Source organism: Aquarana catesbeiana, linkage group LG10, assembly GCF_042186555.1.
Source record: "Aquarana catesbeiana isolate 2022-GZ linkage group LG10, ASM4218655v1, whole genome shotgun sequence".
NCBI classification, from domain to species: Eukaryota; Metazoa; Chordata; class Amphibia; order Anura; family Ranidae; genus Aquarana; species Aquarana catesbeiana.
This window is the reverse complement of record NC_133333.1, coordinates 159,551,775-159,569,550: the sequence shown is the minus strand read 5'-3', so window position 1 is coordinate 159,569,550 and position 17,776 is coordinate 159,551,775. Positions and strand designations below refer to the sequence as shown.

Below are 17,776 nucleotides of genomic sequence, written 5' to 3'. Positions count from 1 at the left end.
TATTTGTGTATAATTATTATGATATGAGCCAACCTAATGTAATAATTCAGTGTATCTGAACAGGACCTTTTCCCATGCAGTAATTCAGCATTACATTTAAATATAAAAGTTGGCTAATGCTAGAAAAAAAAAAAAAAGGTAATGTTTCTTCATGAACTTCGCTCTACTGTCGTCTCCTGGCCAAGGGCCAAGATTCTTGCATAACAGCAAGCTTTATGTGATTGGCTTCTAGAAGATGATGTAAGTGAAGGGAGGGGGGAAGTCCCCAGTCTCTCAGGCTGGTTGCCTATATATACAGAGCTCCTTTGTGCTGTGATCAAATCTACACCTGACTCTGAGTAGAGTTCTTGCTTCAACAGTGTTTGAACGGAACCCTCTCTGAGTCCTTTGCTCTTTTTCCAAACATCTTCCAATTTGATCTTCTCTGACTTTTTTGCGCCACCCAAAACCACCGAAACGCTGAAATGGGGTCCCAGGTGCGCCAGAACTACCATAGCGACTGCGAGGCTGCCGTCAACCGTATGTTGAACTTGGAGCTGTACGCCTCCTACACCTACTCCTCCATGGTAAGGATTTTGTTGTTTGTTTGTTTTTTTGTTTTGTTTTTTACAATATTGTATATAAGACATATTTCTTACAGTGCTTTATTTACATCTATATCTTGTATTTTATGTAGCTTATTGTGGTTAGTATTAGACAGTTTGGTATACTACATCATTTATAGGACTACAAGACCTATCATCTTTTTAAGCGCAATTATATTTATTTATTTATTTAAGTTATTATAATTGTATTTGACTATAAAATATACTGTATACTGTGTGTAATAAAATGTAGATCCTTGTCTTATATATAAAACATTTTTTAAACAATACCAACATGGCACATTTAGTTCTGTTCCCAACATTTGAAGTTCCATAAGCTGAAAACAAGTTTGGCAAGGTCAGATTACACTTTCAGCACCAAGACTGACAAGAAACTTACAGTACGGTTTCATCATTGTTTGTTTTCCCTGACAATGTATCTTGGAGTGGCTCAATCTACCAGGGTCAGGCCAATTCCTACTTTTAAACATAGAACAGCATCTTATACTAAGAAGATAATGGGCTCCATTCACAGACTGCTTGGGGTACTTAGGTGTTTTCCCAAATCGCAACCGTAAACAAGCTTGTTGTTAAGGAGCGGGTGGCCGTAGAGTCCCCCCCAAAATCCATACCAAACCCGGGAATTTTTTTTTCTTAATTTTTATTGCCGGCATTTAGTTTTTTACATTCAACTGATGACTCATCAGTTGTTAAGGAGTTGTTAAGGAGCGGGCGGCCACCACGTGACATCACAGTTACCGGCTGTTAAGGAGCTTCCCATTTCTTAACGTAAAATGCCACTTTGTGAATGGAGCCCACTATACTTTGTTGAGATGCTGCCTGCAGAGTCTTGACAATAGAAGATCTGTCAGTATGGTTGTGCAAGGGCTTGTTGGTAAACAGTGGAAGCCATTGTCATCTGACCTGATATCCATTCCAGATTATTCATTGGTATTACTCAGCACTTTATAACTATTACTGGAACACTTTTCTAGTAAGCCAGCAATTTTCAGTAAATCACATGCAGTTTTGTGTCAGAGGACCTAGTCATTGTGTAATTCACAGTTCCTAATTTATTGTTCCTGATGAAAGATTTGCCTGTCTATACGTACACTTAAAACACTCAATTTCAAGAATGGTTAGTGTTGTGAAATTAGTCATAATTAAACAAAAAGGTCCATGGACACGTCTTATAGCATATCCCATCTCTCCCCACCTAAATGAAATGCCTTCTACAAAATACAGATGGATAAACTGTTGTTGCTCCTTTGTTGGGCGACGTACATCTTTGTTGGGTGACGTACAAAGACAACACTATTTGCACAATTGTTGCAAGTGTTTTTTTGATGGCTGTGGTTCTGGTTTGCAATGCTTGGAGACTAATGCCCTGTACACACGATAGGATTTTCCGATGGAAAATGTGTGATAGGACCTTGTTGATGGAAATTCCGGCCCTGTGTGGGCTCCATCACACATTTTCCATAGGAATTTCCGACACACAAAGTTTGAGAGCTTGCTATAAAATTTTCCGACAACAAAATCCGTTGTCGGAAATTCCGATCGTGTGTACACAAATCCGACGCACAAAGTGCCACACATGCTCAGAATAAATTAAGAAACGAAAGATATTGGCTACTGCTCCATTTATAGTCCCGATGTACGTGTTTTACGTCACCACGTTCAGAATGATCGGATTTTCCGACAACTTTGTGTGACCATGTGTATGCAAGACAAGTTCGAGCCAACATCCGTCGGAAAAAATCCATGGATTTTGTTGTTGGAATGTCTGATCAATGTCTGACCGTGTGTACAGGCCATAAGGGCAATATATATTGTAGCATTTCACTGCAACGGAACCGAACTCTGGTTGCTACTGATTATTGCACAAAATAAAGGTTTACAAGTGTGTTTTTGTGTTCATTAGTACTGGTGAGAACTTCCTTTTTTTGGGTTCTGCGAAAATGACTGAGCACCAATTTTCCACAAACTGCTTATTCAACAACATGAGAAATAGGGAAGTTTATGTTTTTTTTAACCACACATAACGTGACTCATTTTGTGTTTTTGCTTACTGCTATTAATGATTAATCCTTTCTTATCGCTCTTATCGGTGCAGATAAGCAAGTACATTCTCCAGTACAAAGTCTGATTAGGAATACTTGATATAAAGTAACAGTGAGTACTAACTGTACTTGGACAACTAGAAGCATTCTCATGCTGTTATTTAGTAATAGTACAAATGGAGGTGCATTTGGAAGTGGCCTCTCTTCTGTCTGTACATCTCTCAAAGAGAACAAAAAAATGCACAACCCCACAAATATAAGATATTAGGCATTAGATAACACAGATTTGTGAGCTTTTTAGGTACATTTTTACATTAAACCATAATCTCCTTTCCATCCTCAGTATGCCTTTTTCGATCGTGATGATGTTGCCCTTCACAATGTGGCCGAGTTCTTCAAGGAGCACAGTCATGAGGAGAGGGAGCATGCTGAGAAGTTCATGAAATATCAAAACAAGCGTGGGGGACGTGTTGTCCTGCAGGACATCAAGGTAAGAACATAAAAGAACAAATTTTCATGGACTTGGGAAGAGACATGTCTTTCATGCTGGTGATGTGCCCTTGTCAGTAATGAGCCAGAATGCAGTAATCAGATAGGCTTCTCTCATTGCACATATGTTGTACAGGTAATATGACAGCGCCCAGGAGTATTTAAGAAAAAAGGGAATATTTTTGGGACTTTAAATGAAACGGGGAATATTGTGCCTCCATCCCTGGTTGCTTTTTTGGAGCAGAGTATTTGGTCCATTTTATAGTACATCTCTGTTTTTCGTAATTCATGAAAATTGTCACTCCAGTTATATACAGCTGGCAAGAAGCCAATTTTGACAAATTTTTCAATTTATAAAACATTAGTTGCTCAAATATCAAAAGCATTCATGGACACTGAGCAAAATGTCCCATAAATTTTGTAAGAGATTGATGCTTGTTTCTTCAGCTCCATCTAGTGGCCAAATGCAGTAACGTTTTCTGAAATACCGCAACGAAAAAAATGATACCACATTTTTGCCACTAGGTGGAGCTTAAGATACAGGCGTTAATCTCTTACAAAAATGATGGGACATTTCATTCAGCATGCATGTGTTTGGTTTTCTCTTTTTTTTTTTTTTTCTTCTTCTTTAACATTCTGCTTAAAAATTTGTGAATCAGTACTGCTTGGACCTTGAAGAAGGGGACATACCCCGAAAGCTTGTCCTGAAAAATTGTATGTTAGTGCAAATAAAAAAAGTATCACGGACAATACTCAATTTTCTCATTCAGCATGCACAATGTTTTTGACCATGTGCAATGAATGTTTTATGAGGCTATGTTCACATCTAGCTGTATGCTGTATGTGCGGGCACAGCAGCCCATTCATTTGAATGGATTGCTGTACCTGAAGGAAAGACAGAAAAAGGTCTCTGCATCCTTTCAAACTCGCAGCTGCGGCTTAATTAAGAATTAATGTCACGAAAAAAACAATGTGGGTCCTTAAGCGCTAAAACTGATATCGTTATAAAACCATTGTCTTGTCTTACTGATACTTCATCAAAAGGCTAGAGCCCAGTGCAGCTGCCAACTCCTGGAGGGAAGTAAATAGCAAATGGACAAACACGCTGAGACCTGGATTCTTGAACGGCACTTTGGCTTGTGCAACTGAATCCAAGGACCGGAAGAACCCGAGCTGAGCCGATCAGAGCCGAAGATTGCCGGAAGTGAGGAGAAATCAATGCTGTGCGGATCGCAAGCTCCGTTGACTAACATGTTTCACACGGATTCAGTTGCACATGCGGGTCCTTGGATTCAGTTGCACAAGCCAAAGTGCCGTTCAATAAGCCAGGTCCCAGCGTGTTTGGCCAGCCAGCGGGACCAGTGGAATCTTCTAACGCGGCTCACATCACATCTCTGGTCACAGTGAGTTTGGCATTCCTTGTTGCTCCAGCGAGTTGTAACCCTCCTATTCCATCATTCATGTGCATTTCAGCCACAGAGTCTGCCGCTGAGGCTTGACACACACAGCACACTTGCTGACATTAACCCTTTTCTTACTGGAGTCATGGCGGATCGCTGATACTACTATTTCCGGAGTACTTCAGTTCTGACTGTGTTAATTGATTTTAACCAAGGTTGATTTTACTGTTTGTCTGCAATGTCAGACTTTTATCTTCATGTGCATCCAATAAATGAACTTGATTGTTTACACTTCCCATAACAATCTTTTATTGCTAGCACCCATTGAGCGCTGCATATTTGTCCATTTAAGGATTAATGGCACACCTGCGCATCTGCTAAAGGGCAGTGTGTTTTGCCTGTGGGCACAGGAATGCGTGCGATTTACACACATTTCTAAACCCACAACAGTGAAAGCATTATATACAGTAAAGCATGCTTGTTATACTCACTGTGGAGCCTCAGGGGTTAATCCTCTGCATTGCGTAAAAAGGCTGTTTAATCCTGTATGCCCAGATCCTCTTCTTATTCCACTGACTCCAAAACAGGTCCCGATAAGACAGAGTCTTTGCAGTCAGGCTGCACATGCTCAGTTTGGTGTATATTGCTTTTTTTTCTTGGGAGAGTGCATGTGATCAGCACAGGGCCAATCAGCACTGTCCAGACAGAGGGCCAGGGGTAGTGCATCCTAATAGAACAGCTCAGTGCAGTATGAAAACTCCTCCTGCAAGCTTTAACCAGGAACTGATTGAAGTCACAAGACTGCTATATATTTCTGATGAGAAAAGGCATTTAGCAGGTTATATTTACTAAAATTAATGCATTTCTATGTTCTGTGTACTGTGAGAGACCAGATATAGTGAGTGCAGGGTACTGGGTTTAGTAACACTTTAAGTGTGAACCTAGCCTAAGTAGACCGCTAAGGTACAAAAAGGCTGTGTAGCAATTATATATGTTATGAATAAATATCATATAGGGCTCTTTCACATGGGGCAGATCAGTGATGATCCGCCCCGTGAATATCCACTTGCTCAGCGGGGATCGCTCCGCCAATCCCCACTGAGCAGGAAGATGACACACTGTGCAGCGACGGACCTGTTAGAGCGCCGCTCTCCCCTATGGGAGATTGGGTGACAACGGACACTACGGATGGAAAACGGATGGAAAAATAGGGTTTTCCTCCGTTACACTTTTTCGGATCGGAGCGTGTCGGATGTCAGTGGACATTCATCCGCTGACATCCGCTATTCCATAGGGATACATGTATGTCCGTTTTTCATCCGAAAACGGAAGGATGAAAAATGGACATACGGATCATCCGTGTGAAAGAGGCCTTACACATTGTTATGTTATGAATAAATATTGTTTACACATAAACATTTTGCCTTATAAGATTGTTTTGTACTTCAGAAACCAGAGCGTGATGAATGGGGTAACACCCTGGAGGCCATGCAGGCTGCTCTGCAGCTGGAGAAGACCGTGAACCAGGCTCTTCTGGACCTGCACAAGCTGGCCACGGACAAAGTTGACCCCCATGTAAGTATCTGCTCAATAGGCTAATGAGTTATGCCAATATACAGTAGCTCTTTATTCCATATATTCCATCATCTTCAATAAATAGCAAGTAAGTGATACAACTGATTTCTTATATCTAAATACAACATTTCAGGTCCTTACAACACTTTATTAAAAGAAAAGTATGGTCAAAGCTCTTTTGGCCATACTTCTCATGTGGGTCACAGGAATGTACTTACTTGTGCTCTCCTGTGACCAAGAGACTCAGCTGACAGCGGGCTAAAGCCTGACTTCACAGATCACTCCAATATGTTGGGATCCACCCATATGCCTTACAGGCAGCTGGTTCCGACCTTTAGTTCCCCACTGAGAGCATGAATTCTAACAAAAAATGTAAATGACAGGAATTAGAAGTAGTTGTATTGGTGCAGTAGGAGGGAAGCAACAGGTTTATCAAAAACGTATATATATATTTTTTCTTCTATCTTGATATTTAACCAACGCCATTTTGTTTTCCAGCTGTGTGATTTCCTGGAATCGGAATATCTGGAGGAACAGGTGAAGGATATCAAACGTTTTGGAGATTTCATCACCAACCTGAAACGCCTTGGGCTGCCCGAGAACGGCATGGGCGAGTACCTGTTTGACAAGCATAGCGTGAAAGAGAGCAGCTAAGCTGTGTACCACCCATGAGGATCCAGACAGTCTACTTCCCATCTATATTCCTTTCTACAATCTGGGTGACATCATGTGACAAAATGTATCTCTCTTACACCTTCTGTGATCCTATGTTTAATAATGCAGCAGTAGCTGTGCTTGTCAACAAGTTTCTAATAAAGTCTTTCACCATGTATATTTATTGCAGTTGGTGTTCATAGATCTCGGGAGAACGTACCCAGTCTTTCTAAGAAATCTTATCATTGCTTTTATTTTTTTTTCTCTCTGCTTTAAATACTTTCCAAAAATTCTATACCCAAGACTGGACACCTTTAACCTAGATGTAGCCTTATGATTTGTGTTGGGGCCAGATAAAATATTTCCACCACACACCTTATTAGAAACAACCATAGTGGTTAGGGTGCTATAGCAACTAACTTTTGGCATCACATGAAAAACATGGAGAATGTGTCACCAGCACAACTTGAGTCCTATAAATATCGCACTGCTGTCATATGATGCTTATGATATCAAAAGCTTTATTTAAAAATCAAAAGCATCATAATACAGCACTGAAACATTTCAGAACCTCGCAGGTCCCTTTTATTAGGCTCATGTGATGTGCAATACAGTTAAGAAAAGAAAAAATACAACACATTTCACTGGCCCTACACAATACACACTAGTGGGTGCGCATTTATACAGCACAGAATGCACACCTGCTGTGAATGGGTAATGTGTGCTGGCAACATATTTTCTACATTATACTGGAGCCACACACATGTCTGTAGCAACACATGGTTTTATCTCCCTCTTTATACATCTAAAATGGTGCTTACTTTTTCAGCTGATATTTGGCATTGAGTGGTGTGACTAAATTCACTGGACTTGGACCAGGAAGAGAAGGTGCGGGGCTCTATACTGCTGTGTTGTGTAGTCTGGGTAGTTTGCAACCTGGCACTGGCTCAAGATGTCCCCCAGTGAGTAAGACTCACAGACACTACCCACCAATGTTAGGAGGGCACAGACACTAATTACCAATGCAACGGGGCACAGACACTGACCACCAATGTAAGAAGGCAAAGCCATTGATCTCCACTGTAAGAGGGCACAGGCATTGACCATCAATGCAAGTGGACACAGACACCGACCTTTAATGTAAGGGGCACAGACATTAACCACCAATGTAAAAGGCCACAGACACTTACCACCAATGTAAGGGGTACAGACACCGACCATCAATGTAAAAGGCCACAGACACTGACCACCAATGTAAGGGGATACAAACACTGACCACCAATGTATAGGGGCAAAGACACTGACCACCAATGTAATGGACACAGACACTGATCACCAATGTAATGGACACAGACACTGATTACCAAAGTAAGAGTGCACAGACACTGATCATCAATGTAAGGGGGCACAGACACTGATCATCCATGTAAGGGGGCATAGACACTGATCATCCAATGTAAGGGGAGCAGACACTGATCATCAATGTAAGGGGGCACAGAAACTGATCATCAATGGAAGGGGCACAGATACTGACCACCAATGTAAGGGGGCACAGATATTGATCACCAATGTAAGGGGGCACAGACACTGATCATCAAAATAAGGGGCAAAGACACTGATCACCAATGTAAAGGGAGCACAGACACTGATCAGTGATCACCAATGTAAGAGGGCACAGACACCAATCACCAATGTACGGGGGCACAGACATGGATCATCAATGTAATGATGACGTAGATACTGACCAACAATGTAGGTAAGGCACAGACACTGAACCCTAATGAAGGGGGGCACAGACACTGCCCACAAATTTAAGGAAGCACAGACATTGACAGGTAGGCTTAGACTAAATTTAACCATGTTCCTTTATTCCATGCCTAATATCTAGTGAAAACTAGCCACAGTTGCTCTTTGCTGAGACACGCTTCATATGCCACATGATTTCTCATTTCTGAGAAATGTGAGGTGCTGAGGTTAGAGTTAAGCCTGTGTGTTTGTAGGTATTGTAGGAATGTGGTATATATATATATATATATATATATATATATATATATATATATATATATATATATATATATATATATGTCATAAAATAAACACAGGTTTTATTTAAACACACCCTTTAAGCACATCTCTCTGTTAGGCCACACCCACCATTTGCCACAGCTTGCTAGTGCGCTACATCTCTGCATTACTCAAGGTGCCCCAGGCTATCACAAGAACATAATGGGTAACATTTTGTTTTACGATGCTGTATAGTGCCTAGCTTCATGTAGTAGACAAATCATATACAATAATAGCTATGGGCCATATAAAAAACCTTCCAAAATGCATTATGACAGGGCTTTAGTCAAACGCCACACAAAACTGCTCCTTGCTCTACTTGTATCCAGTATATTTTCCTTTAAATAAGAGTTAGAGCTTAATTGGGAGACTGTATTTTTAAAGTGGAACTGCAAATAAAAAAAATGTAATTTCTTACAAAACTGGGAAGAGTTGGAACTACTGTAAGTTTGTTATTACTGTCTCTGTCCCTATTTGGGGGAGATTTTAAAAATCTTGAAAAGATGCTGAAACAGTAAGGAAAATGTACACAGACAAAACACCAATAGCATGATGAGTCTTGGAGCTCAGCAAAAGCTGTAACACATCGGATGTCTGTAGAATTACAGAAAAAGAGGCTACTGGTGATAAGCCAGTAAGAATTACAACTTATTAATAAATTAAAGTGGTATTATACTCCAAAAACAATTTTTTTTTATATTCCAACTTTCAAGTTTATTGATTCTGTGGCTTTATTTGTTTTCTTTTTTAAGTTACAAAGCAGGAAAAAAAAAAGAAAAATCTGACTATATTGGCCAGATAAGGAGTACACATCCATATAAAAACAATACATTTTATTGTAAATTAATCTAAAATATCATACAGTATGTGTGCATGTCTGTAATTTAAAAACAATTATATTTTGTTTGCTCATAAACTGAGTCAACCATACATCATGATGAAGTAACAAACATTACAAACAGTATAGATATGCCAATGTGAATATACTGTATATCTTCGAGTCAGCACAATTCGCTAGAAATAGCTTCATCAGACCTATTGTTACCTTAAATTTTAATTTACCCAGTTCCCATTTGTTTAGATATTATCAGCTTTCCCATGTCTTCAATGCCCATTTTGCACAAGCCAAAACTATCGAACAGTCTATTTTGGAAATGGTACTTCGGTCTCATCGTTTGGAGAAACCTGCTTCCAGATTGTATTCTCACTTTATTACAGTTTCTCCCCCGGCGTTAGAGGGCCTTATGGCGAGATGGCTGCGGGACATTCCTGATTTAGACAATGATGACTGGGATGAAGTGTGGGATTCTCCCTTTCGATCTTTGGCCTCACTAAGAGACCGTTTGATTCAATTTAAATTGGTGCATAGAGCTTATTTTACGCCGACTTCACAAGATGAACCCTACGTGTTCTCCCGACTGTTGGCGGTGTGGTGTGGCTCTGGGAGATTTCACACACATCTTCTGGACCTGTCCATATATTTTAGGGTTTTGGATGGAGGTGGTGGCTTTGCTAAATTTTATTTTACATGCCCACATGCCAGTCTCTATGTCAGTGTGTTTGTTGGGTTTTGTTAAGGATATTCTTTCTACAGAGGCAGAGCGAACATTCGCTAATATTACTTTGTCTTATGCCAGGAAAGCTATTGCCCTGTATTGGAAGAAACCTTACCCACCCACATTAGTATACAGGAAACAACTGGTTAATAACAGTTTGCCATTACATAGAGATACCTATGTGAACAGAGGTTGTCCTCGTCAATACGAAAAAATTTGGGCTAAGTGGTTGGAGGAGCCCTACGCGGCATCCCCCAACAATATTAGTTTTTAATCTTTAATATTAAATTTTAGATATGATACCGATATATAGATTATATGGATTATTTATGATACAATTTGCTAAAGCTATACATGATAGGGCTGACATTGCAGTGACTGAAAGGTTTTATGTTCTAGATAGTATTTTGTTTATTATGACGCTAATCTACTTACTAGATAGGAAAATGGTATTGTGATCCGATGAGGATCTCAATGATGAATATATACTTTGACCAACGTGTATTGTGTTTTGTATTGTGCACTGTATTCGGTTTGTTTTGTTGATTTAAAGGAAAAAAACAATAAAGAGATTTGAAAAAAAAAAAAGAAAAGAAATAGGTTCATCAGGACCCATGAAAATAATACAGCAGTTGTCTACAAAGAAAAATAACATTCAGAGATACATATAAATAACTGTAGAAATATCATTCTGCATTACATGTACAGCATAATATACAGGGCACACCTCAGCACTGGAGCAACAACAGCATAAGATGATCCCCTAAGCATACAGAAAGGACAAGAAAGTGGTAACCTTGGTACCTACGTAGAAAGAACTATAGGATCACTGATGTTCATATAAGGTATGGTACTATAAAAAAAAACACAGATATGAACATACCAGATGTATTTACTGGGTCTGCCTTATAGCAGGAAGCAAGCTCATCAAAAATAGGGGAGGGGTCCTGATCACCAAAAAAAAGAAAAAGGAATTAAAAAAGGGAAAATACTTAGACTATAAAGGAATACAAAATCACCCTAATATTAATCACTACCAGCAGCCATCAATCTTTTTTTTTTTAGTTTTTTTCCCGTTATTTTTACCACTTGTTTATTAATTTATGTAGAAACTTTACCCCAAAAGGAAAAATCCGTTGCTGCAAGTGCCTAAAAATTATTATTTTTTAGATTTCTTTAATTTTTTTACTCAAGTCCATCTAAATCTGCTGGCACATATAACACTAATGCCGCGTACACACGGTCGGACTTTTCGTCTACAAAAGTCCAACGGACGCTGACGGACTAAAGCTGGCTGGTAATCCGATCGTGTGTGGGCTTCTCCGGACTTTCAACGGACTTTTTTAGCCTCAAATCCGACGGACTTTAGATTTGAAACATGCTTCAAATCTTTACGTCGTAAGTACGACGGACCCCGAAATCCGCTCGTCTGTGTGCTAGTCCGACGGACAAAAACCCATGCTAGGGCAGCTATTGGCTACTGGCTATGAACTTCCTTATTTTAGTCCGGTGTACGTCATCACGTACGAATCCGTCGGACTTTTGTGTGGTCGTGTGTAGGCAAGTCCGTTCGTAAGAAAGTCTGCCGCAAGTCCGCCGAAGGTACGTCGGAAGTCTGTTGGACAGGCTGTCGGACTTTTGTAGACGAAAAGTCCGACCGTGTGTACGCGGCATAACCTAACACTACCCCAGTCTCCACAGACTGACAATGCTGCTGTCCAAAGGTTTTTCCCCTGTGCTCCTCCAGCACTGTGAAGACACCCTAAGACAAGAAATGTGTTATGCTGGATTACCAAGTAAAAATATGTGGAAAAACTCTACAAATAACACTAATGCAGCCATCACATTTGAGAGTTGGTATGCTGCAATATACTACATTTATGTTCTTGGAATTAATACTGCTTTAAAATACAAAAGAACAAGTCCTCATCACAATACTCACCAGCAGTGGCCTGTCCATTAGGAGCGCAGGGGCACCACCCCTCTAATCCATGCGCCCGGCCCCTAATCTACATGCAGGGCTCCGGACGCATGGATTTTAATGGGGTTTTTTTTAAGCACATGAATAAAGCCTGAGACTCTAATTGATTTAAAAAAGGGTGGGCACTGCACCCTGAGCCCACCCAGTTGTGTGACATTAGCAAATGAATGTTCACTAATGTTTTCCTGCTTCTCCTTGTGTATATACTGTATATATATATATATATATATATATATATATATATATATATATATATATATATATATATATACACAGCACAAAGAAGTACTGAATATATAGGCAACCAGCCCAGGAGTCTGCAGACTGAACTCCCTCTCTTTACTTTCAATAAGATAAAGCATGCTGTAGTAATGTAAGGCTGTCCGCTCTAGGATAGTAGAAGGCAGCCACCACGCACTATATATAGATATGTATGGCCCCCGTAAGCCAGTTCCCACCAGACCTACCCAAGCTGCTTGCAATTTTAGGGGCTATTGTCTCTCAAATAAAACACTTTCAGGTATATTTGAAGATAAAACCTGCCTTGTGTGTCCCTCTTCTATTGCAGACTAGCCCTACTCTCCAGTCACTGAACAATATTAGGGGCTATTGTCTGTAAGATTATACACTCAAATTTTTATTGCAAGATAAAACTTGCCTCATTCCACCTTTTTTTATTGTAGCTAAGCTGCTTGCATACTGCCCAGCCACTGAACAATATTTGTTGTTATTTTTTCATTGATAATACACTCTAATTTTTTATTGCAAGAAAAAAACTGCCTTAACGATCCCTTTTTTATTGTGGCCTAACCAAACTGCCTACATGCTATCCAGCCACTAAACACTATTTGTGGCTATTGTCTCTCAAAAAATACACTCTAATTTTTATTGCATTATAAAACCTGCCTTGTGCTTTTTTTATTTGCTGCCTATTTAAGTGACTGTATACTGTCCTGATGTTAGCCAAATTCTAGCAAACACATACCAGAGTCTATAGTTTGAATATTTTAGGAAAAACTAGGGAAACAGTGTTCATGGAATGTGGGGTTGTGGTTTTACTGTGTTTTTGTGCACTCTGTGTTGTGGAGAATAGGATAGTGGGTGGGTTTTAGTAGTAAGAACACAGGGCTGATACCCCTTCATTAAAAATAGGTTTTGCTGTGTGATGCCCCCAGAGTGTGTCTGCCAACTTTGTCCTACTGGTTAAATCTGATGTATAGGCAGAAGACAGTACTAAAGTCAATAGGCAAAAGCTTAATCTGATAAAGAACTGTGCTAACATTTCAAACTCTGCAATGTTACTTTCTATAAGGCCTCTATTAACGGGCTGTCTTGCTGTGTTCTTGTACTGTTGCCATAGATTACAAGACCTTACTGGTACCAATAAAGTGTATTCTAGCTCTGCTGTACCTGAATCTGGCATTCCATTTTCCTCGCACTGCCTTTACTAAGCCATATAAAAAGTTTACCAAACTCCAGCCTAATTCAGAGTTCAGTTACATATTTATTATAAATGGACAGACATCATTTACTTTAAAAAGTCACATGGTTCACAGTGATTGTAACATGACCTTGTGATTGCTTTATTACATTACTTGTTTGTGTACACTTACTACATTAGGCCATTCCCCAGGTTACCTTTGTGTCTAGTCGATATAGTTAATGAATTACTTTGGGATCAATAATTAATGGAAGTGATCTCACATAATAAATAAATTATTTCTGAATGTTGTCCTAAGGGTGAATAAAAGCACCAAACACCAAAACTGACCAGTAGCAAACCCATTAGACATGAAGACATCAATATTGCATGTCACAGACATGTATTTGTCTACCTCTAATTTGTTGAAAGGTTAAAGTTCTTTCAAAAATATTGAAGGGATCTCGTCTTAAGCAGGAGCATCTCTTGCTAAATTTAGTGGTGCTTGCTAGGTTCTACCTAAACTTAGAGCATAGATTACTTTTTTGCCTGATGCTGTTGAGTTGTCTCTTTTCATTAGTGTGAGCCGTCACCACGTATTGGGTTATAAATATCTGTCTGCCTTGGCCAATCACTGAGGGTTTTATGCCACAGATGTCTAATGGGTCGGAGCAACCCTCAAGAAGGGCCTTACTCTCCCAGGCTGCTGCCTGGTGAGGATTACAATGGGAGGATATTTGCTTTCCTTCCTGGGCTTTGACTTGGAGATGATACCGCATTGATAAGGACTTTCTTTGGGGTCTTGCTACAGCCAGGGGCACAAACCAAAACCCAAAAGTTAAGCTGGCCTGTGTCAAATCAAGAAAATGGCTACTTGTCTGGAACATATCCAGACAAGTCTGCTATGCTGAGGAATGTCAAGATGAGCTGCTGCTAGAAGGGTATTGCCTCATTACTCAACTTTTAAGTGTACCTGTGATTGCTTCCATGGGGTCAGAAGACCAATTCTTATTATTCCTAATGTAGCGGTACCCTCGTAGGGGCGGCTGAGCATAGTAGTCTGTCTGTCACCCTGCCCAGCCAGGCACACACTTTTCAAGCATCCAGAGATATGAAAGCAGTCCTTGCACTTGTTTTTTTGTATTTTATTGAGGGGAATTTAATTTGGCTGAGGATAGAAAACTTATGAGATGCCCAGGTAATTGAGAATCAAAATTGGGACCAACTATATACACTACGATGTATGCAATCTCCTCTTCTCCTCCTGCACTTCCTTGCTGGTAGACTATCACTCCTCACTCCTCCAGCACATCACTTGCTTGCAATTCCTGGATCAGCTAGCACTGCAGGCCTGACACTGGCTCAGCCAGACCCAAAGCAGATGCCCGTTGCAGGCAGGGACCGCGGGCCCCTATGGTTTAGCAAAAGTAGAAAGTTCCAGTGCTAGCATTCCCTGTGGCTACTGCTCCTAGTACCACCTCTTCAGACACTGCCAGCCCTCCTGGCTGCAGCTTCCCCTTTCCTCTGCCCATGCCACCACAATCCTCCAGACTGGCTCTGCACCCCTCCCAGACTGCTCCATCTCAGTCCTCTCAGGCATGCCTCCCAGTTCCCCCGACTATGTGAACACTCACCTGCCCACTTGGCCGCCTCTGTGGAACTCCTGGAAACTTGTCTGGTAGTGTTCTCCCACTGTCCTCTCTTGCTCCTCCTGTGCCTCCTGGTCAGGACACCTCAGTGGGTTGTAAGAGGGTCCTGTCTTCACCCAAGCCCAGGACCAAGGTCACCCCCACCAGATTGGGGAGCTCCCTCAAAGGCCCTGACAGCCTAACACTCCATCTCCATCTTCCACTTGATCAACTCCTCCCCAGCTGAACTGACCCTGGGTATTTAAGGAGGCCTGCCCCTGCCAATCCAGATTGGGGATTGGTCAGGGCTCCTCAGAATACCCCAGATGGCTCCACCTCCTCCTCTCCACCTCTCTTTACAGAAAACACCAGAAGATTCTGGAAAGAAGTGGGAGGTCCTGCTACCTGTGAGTCACCCAGTTCTATTCTGAGTCACTCCCCTCTCCGATCACAAAAACACACCCAGGCTTGGCTCCCAGGCTCCCAAGCCTGGAAATTTACCTAAAAAAAAGGCACTATAACTCCTAGCACACTAGAGGGTGCTACACTAAAAATACACAAAACACCTAGAACGACTCATTGCAGCTTTGCCGTAAACTTGGCAAATCATGTCAAATGTCTCTGTGGCAGATTTGCCCTGTTTCAAACAGAATTTCACGCTTGCTCTTTGTTCTAACTTGCTGTCTATGATGAAATAGCAGATGTTGTAATGCATGTGGTCAGTATAGCACCAGTTGCACAACTCCTGATGTACACAGGATGATATCTTTTGGCACAGTGATTTATGAAGGTTGGTGCTCCCTGTGACTGTGCGTGCAGTCTTGTGCTGCCATCTGTTGGCATGTTACAAAACTAGTCTTGAAACCACCTCATATAGGAACAGGAGGAGTTTGCTCACAATAGTGCCTTGAATTATGCTTCCCGATTGTCCCTGTTTATGGCGAACTATGGTTTCCAGCCTTCCATGTTGCCTGACTCATTTGTTCTGCAGAGTATTCCTGCATTATCTCTGTGATCTTTGTTCCACTTGGGCACAAGTCCAGGAGGCTTTGCGACATGCTAATGATAGGTACAGACTCCATGCTGACCGCAGACGCCTGCCTAATCCTTCCTACCAGGTTGGGGACAGGGTCTGGCTGTCATCTCGCAACCTCCAACTTCGTGTTCCCTCTCTGAAGTTCGCACCTCGGTTTATTGGGCCTTTCCGTATTTTTTGCAGGATTAACCCAGTTGCTTATGCATTAGACCTTCCTTCTAATATGCGTATCTCAAATGTATTTCATGTCTCCTTATTAAAACCTTTGGTCTGCACCTCAATGCCTCGTCTTTACCCTGTACAGGTTGAGAACCATAAGGAGTATGAAGTACAGTCCATTGTTGACTCCTGTAGGTTCTGTGGGTACATACAGTACCTGGTGCATTGGAAAGGGTATGGTCCGGAGGAACGCTCTTGGATCTCATCCTCGGACGTACATTCCCCTGTCCTCCTCCATGATTTCCATAGACGTTTTCCCCTCAAGCCTGGTGGTCCTCCGAGGGGGAGGGGTCATTGAGGAGGGGGTACTGTCAGGGCTGGGCTCAGCCCTTCCTTCCCTGAGCTGGCTGCTCAGCTGTCAGCTAATTGCCAGCTCCTATCTTTCCACAGTGACTCACCTGTTGATGATATCCTGCTCGTCGGTCCTGCCTACTTAAGCTGTAAAGCCCAGATAATCTCTGCCTTCGCCTTGGTCACATCTCTAGAGACGCTCCCCTGTGTTACTGTTAAAGACTTGCTTGGCTGACATTCCTTCTGGCTTCAGATCCTGCTTGCTGTTCTACTACACTCATCTCTGGCTCTATGATGTTTTGGCTTGTCTGACTATCCGTTCTGGTTCCTGAACTCTGGCTATGTTTTGACTATGTTTACTCTATTTACCTTTTTTTATTATTATTAAACAAGTGAGATTTAACTGTAATTCTGTCTCAGTCTGATTCATGGTTTCTGACAGTCAGGCTGCATTTCATGGGCACTGGTAAATATTTTAGTACACCATTTGGTTCAGAATATTTTTTTCTCTTGTTTTCCTCCTCTTAAACTTAGGTGCGTCTTATAGTCAGGTGCGTCACGTGGAACGAAAAATACTGTATTTTTTTATATCATCCGTAGCAAATAGTCATCTATTATAAGGTATAAGGTTATTATTATATGGGATTTATATAGAGCAAACAGTTTGCGTAGCACTTTACAAAATGAAGGCAGACATTACAGTTACAATACAATTTGGTAACGATCAGGGGGCCCTGATCGTTAGAGCTTAAAATCACATTATCACAATATATTAATATGAGTTAGGACCAATAAAACAAGAAAGGTTATGTGTAA

General features: G+C 41.1%; 1 protein-coding gene and 1 long non-coding RNA gene across 2 annotated transcripts; one reads left to right on the top strand and one right to left on the bottom strand.

The window, feature by feature from the left end:
• The first annotated feature begins 291 nt into the window (after positions 1-291).
• Positions 292-6,943, top strand: LOC141110975 (ferritin, middle subunit). The gene is made up of 4 exons (XM_073602839.1): positions 292-566; positions 2,991-3,137; positions 5,986-6,111; positions 6,610-6,943. The coding sequence occupies exons 1-4, from the start codon at positions 465-467 to the stop codon at positions 6,763-6,765; spliced, it is 531 nt and encodes a 176-aa protein (XP_073458940.1). The 5' UTR covers positions 292-464; the 3' UTR covers positions 6,766-6,943.
• LOC141110976 (uncharacterized) lies at positions 6,023-15,771 on the bottom strand. The gene is made up of 2 exons (XR_012236356.1): positions 15,421-15,771; positions 6,023-6,471 (listed from the first exon to the last, which is right to left on the bottom strand). It is a non-coding gene; the product is annotated as an uncharacterized lncRNA (long non-coding RNA).
• Between the last annotated feature and the right edge of the window lie 2,005 nt (positions 15,772-17,776).